This window comes from Asparagus officinalis, chromosome 2, assembly GCF_001876935.1.
Source record: "Asparagus officinalis chromosome 2, Aspof.V1, whole genome shotgun sequence".
Taxonomy (NCBI): Eukaryota; Viridiplantae; Streptophyta; class Magnoliopsida; order Asparagales; family Asparagaceae; genus Asparagus; species Asparagus officinalis.
Window position 1 is genome coordinate 74,265,492 of NC_033795.1, and position 4,748 is coordinate 74,270,239.

The 4,748-nt window shown below is 35.6% G+C and overlaps 1 protein-coding gene across 1 annotated transcript; it reads left to right on the forward strand.

The window, feature by feature from the left end:
• LOC109831615 (ABC transporter G family member 12-like) lies at positions 241 to 3,828 on the forward strand. The gene is made up of 5 exons (XM_020398971.1): positions 241 to 781; positions 1,086 to 1,343; positions 1,424 to 1,981; positions 2,314 to 2,421; positions 3,287 to 3,828. Exons 1-5 carry the CDS (start codon positions 281 to 283, stop codon positions 3,644 to 3,646), a joined length of 1,785 nt encoding a protein of 594 aa, XP_020254560.1. The 5' UTR covers positions 241 to 280; the 3' UTR covers positions 3,647 to 3,828.

The window sequence follows — 4,748 nt, forward strand, 5'->3', positions numbered from 1 at the left end:
GCAAAAATAATTTGGAGAATATGACATTTGATTCCCCATTTTGGAGAAATTTTTAGGGAAGCTGTTGGAGATGCTCTTACAGTCCAATTGATACCGTCTAATTTATGAACATAGCATAAATATATATTGATGGACAACATCAAACATCGGTAATAAGGAACTCTGTTAGTGTGCGTATGTATGTGTATATTTGCAATTTAATTCTGAATTCAAGGTAAATCCAGTTAATTCAATACCTGGAACATTGATTTCCAGCAAGATTCTGATCTTGGTACTAATCATGCAGATATTATCTGTTCACTTTGGTATTTTACAGGCATATGTGACTCAAGAAAACATTCTGTTAGGCACACTCACAGTCCGTGAAACCTTAACGTACTCAGCTCACCTAAGACTTCCAACCAAAATGACCAACAAGGAGATATCAGAGGTCGTTGAATGGACAATAGAGGAAATGGGTCTTCAAGATTGTGCCGATAGACAAATAGGAAACTGGCATCTTAGAGGGATAAGCGGCGGGGAAAAGAAGAGGCTCAGCATCGCCATCGAGATTCTGACTAAGCCTCGCCTTCTGTTCTTAGACGAGCCCACGAGTGGCCTTGATAGCGCAGCATCCTTCTCAGTTATCCAAACTCTGAAACAAATGGCCCTTGATGGCAACAAGACTATAATCTCCTCTGTGCACCAACCAAGCAGTGAAGTTTTTGCCTTGTTTGATGATTTGTACCTTTTATCTGGCGGTGAAGCTGTTTATTTTGGTGACACCAACTCAGCTACTAAGGTAATGAAGAAATTTATCCTAGGAAAATGATAGATTACTTGCGGTAGGCTCCTTGAGTGATATTTTTTTTAAATCTTTTACCCTCAGGAGGTCTATCTGTGAAAACAGTTCTCTATCTCTCTCTCTCTCTCTCTCTGAGGTAAAAAGAGTAAAAAAAATAAAAAGAGTTTCACTCTGGTGGTCGATCCGCAACAATTGAACTAGGGGGCCCATCCACAATTGCGTCAGAATACAGGGGTTTATCGGCAATTGACCCTAAAATAATTTAGTTTGATACTGATTTTCTCTTTGGTATGCTATGTAGTTCTTTGCAGAAGTTGGATTCCCTTGTCCTAGCAGAAGAAATCCTTCAGACCACTTTCTTCGTTGCATTAACTCTGATTTTGATCAAGTGAATGCTACATTGAAAGGTTCCCTGAAAATTCGGATGGAACCAGAATCATCTTCGGACCTGTTATCGAAATTAAGAACCTCAGAGATCAAAGCTATGCTTATCGAGAACTACAGGAACTCAGATTACGCATCAATGACCAAGAAAAGAATTCAAGAGATATCCAAAATCGTAAATTTCTTTCTTCGTTAAATCTAGTATCTCTCTACAATTTTCATGGAAATTTGAAATTAATCGACGAAACATTGTAGGAAGGACTTAATATGGAGTCAGGTAAAGGGAGCCAAGCAATGTGGTTGAAGCAACTAACAACTCTGACAAGGAGATCTTTTATCAACATGTCAAGAGATATTGGATACTACTGGCTACGTATAGCAATCTATATAGTAGTGTCTACATGTGTCGGTAGCATATACTACGACGTAGGAACTGGCTACACCGCTATATTAGCTCGAGCATCATGTGGAGGCTTTGTATCAGGATTTTTGACATTTATGTCCATCGGTGGTTTCCCGTCCTTTATTGAAGAAATGAAGGTTTTCTATCGAGAGAGGCAAAATGGACATTATGGAGTCGCTGTGTTCATTATTTCGAACTATATTTCGTCATTTCCTTTCTTAGTAGGAGTTGCTACATGTTCAGGGACTATAGTTTACTTCATGGCAAAGTTTCGCAAGGGTTTTGAACATTATGCCTACTTCTGTATCAGTCTCTATGCCGGTATTGGTGTGATTGAGAGTCTAATGATGATTGTTGCGTCGCTTGTGCCTAATTTTATGATGGGGCTTGTTACAGGAGCTGGCATTATTGTAAGTGTAATATTTTGTAGGGTTAATTGCGGATAGAACCCCCTGTACTATCGCAAAATTCAACATGCTACCCCAGTAGTTCTATTGTTGCAGATGGATCCTCTGAATGAATTCTTTTGAGCATTTTCAAGGGATCTATCTGCAACAATAAATTTTCACACAGATGTTTATCTGCAACTCTTTCAAGGGGTCTATCTACAACAATAGGACTACAAGGGTAGTAAGTTCAATTTGCCGATAGTACAGGGTGTCCATCCGCAACAAGCCCTGTTCAGTATTGTGTTTATGTGTTTTTGTGAAGCTTACATTTTCTATGATTTGTTGATAATCAGGGGCTTATGATGATGACTGCTGGATTCTTCCGGTTGCTTCCAGAACTTCCGAAGATTGTTTGGCGCTATCCGGTGTCATATATCAGTTATGGATCATGGGCTTTGCAGGTATTTCATTCAGATATTATACGTGGAAAGTTTAATTCCAATTATATCAGATTCAATCTAGGCTATAAAATCATCGCAGAGATTTTTGTTGTTCAGTAAACTTCAGAGTGAATGAGATTATTGCAAACAGATCGAGTGACGCATTATTCATGAAAAAGATCAGTTTTTTCTTCTTCTGAAAATGCGTCTGAAAAAATTTCCTTATTGAATGGTTTTTGGGTTAGCAACCTGCAAACGTGATTTGAGGTTCTAGAGGAATAACATGCATATTTGTGTAATTTAGTATCAGTATGGTAAGTTACCATTATGAAGAGTCATAATAAAGCTTTCAAAATGTAGAACACGCGTATATCATGGAAACTGCACATTGTATACAGAGACAGACAACCACACAATGCACAAATGCGTGTGTCAATGCGCATCACCTATTAAGTCCAGAATGGTTAATTAAAAGAGCATATATCTTAGATATATGAAATGTTTTCAGTGCTACATTCTCATTGTTATCATACTACTGTTTGTTGATGGTGTACCATTTTCATCCCCCAAGGAGAAATTTATATTTTTGAAGATCTAATACTAGTTAGATTGATTGATAATGATATAGGTAGGACATTGGGACGTCATTATGCTTGAATATACCAAAAACTTCTGTTTCTACTAAACAATACTCAAGCGTTATCAAATTGTTTTTTTTTTGTGTTGTTGTTTTCTAATTTTTAGCCCTCTTATCATGTACTATTTCTCCCACGTTCTTCGGGAGTTCTCTCCCCATGATCATATACCTCTAACATAAGACTTTAGGTTCTTTTTATTTTATTTTCCTACCAAAATACATATCATGATCTTCTATCATTTTTTGCAGGGTAATTACAAGAACGACTTCCTCGGGCAAGAATTTGATCCCATGATACCTGGTGGTCCAAAGCTAAGTGGAGAATACATCATACAAAACATTTTTGGTATCAGCTTAAAACAATCAAAATGGTTCGATCTATCGATGATTTTCGTTTTGCTCCTCTCCTACAGAGTTGTCTTCTTTCTTGTATTGAAGTTCAATGAGAGGATTACCCCTATATTTAGAGAAATCTATACCAAAGCAACTCTTAGGCGTATGATGAAGAGACCGTCGTTTCGAAAAAGGAAGTCTTCGTTCTCATCTGGCCATCCTCAACCTCTTCATCCTATGGCTTCGCAAGAAGGACTTAGCTCACCTTTACCGTAGAAGCAAGTCATTATACTATGATGAAATTGTGCATTTGTTTGTAACAATGTAAGGATAAGTCTATAGTTTTCTTGTGAGGATTAGTTGTTCGAAAGATTATTTTTCATCATACATATTGAATAATACATTGATTGTACTTGTATTAATATTGATTCATGCATGCAAATTTCTATGGTTTAGTATGTGAAAGTTGACTTTTTCAGAATTTGTTGATCTTGTTATATAGTTGAAAAAAATTTGGGTTAATTACGGATAAACCTCTTGTACTATCTCCAAATTGTGGATAGGCCTCCTTTACTTCTATTGTTGCAGATTGACCTCCTGGATTCTCAACTTCGTTAGGTTACCGATTTAAACTAGTTATATATGAAATGATCATTAAGTTTGGAGTTAGATCGAGGGGTAACCTATCAGCAATAATAGAATAAATGGGGTCTATCCAGTGTTAACCCTTAAATTCTTTAGATAGACTGCCCCTTTTGTTTATTATTATATATTATATTACTAGTTCTTGCGCACGTGCGTGGTTAAATGTTAAAATTATTTTATTTGTTTATTTTCTTACTATAAAATAAGTCAGACTCATTTTGAGTTAAAATCTATAAACATGGTTTGTTACATTTTTCATAAATTTTATTTAAATATTTTTAAATATTTTATGAAATAAATGATTAATTTTAAAAATCTTTTTGGGCAGGAATAAACAACTAACAAGTTTGCAAGGAAAGATAGGGTAACATAGTACATTCTTAAGAATTATTAATCTTTATTTAGTTATTTTATAATGATAGGATCTCATTTTAACTAACTACAATGCTTAGTACATTATTTTTTTTGTTGGACGTTCAAGGTAGGCAAAAGACCCATGTGAGTCCTCATCACAATGAATGTTATACAATTTAAGTACAAAGGAGATGGAGAATGGTGTAGTTGGTGAGGGGAAACTCCAGCAGCTTAATTTGGTATGTGGATATATAATAGATGGAGATGGAGAATGGTGGTTTTGAAAATAGTAGGTTTGTGTGGGTAATTAATATGGTTTTTGTTTATGTGGTTTTCTTCGTTCATTTGCAAGATATATATATATATATATATATATATA

Excerpts from the sequence above, each read along its gene's own strand:
- LOC109831615 (XM_020398971.1), top strand. The coding sequence starts at position 281 with ATGCAGATATTATCTGTTCACTTTGGTATTTTACAGGCATATGTGACT. Across the intron at positions 782-1,085 it reads ACACCAACTCAGCTACTAAG|TTCTTTGCAGAAGTTGGATT; the intron begins GTAATGAAGAAA and ends TATGCTATGTAG. Across the intron at positions 1,344-1,423 it reads TTCAAGAGATATCCAAAATC|GAAGGACTTAATATGGAGTC; the intron begins GTAAATTTCTTT and ends GAAACATTGTAG.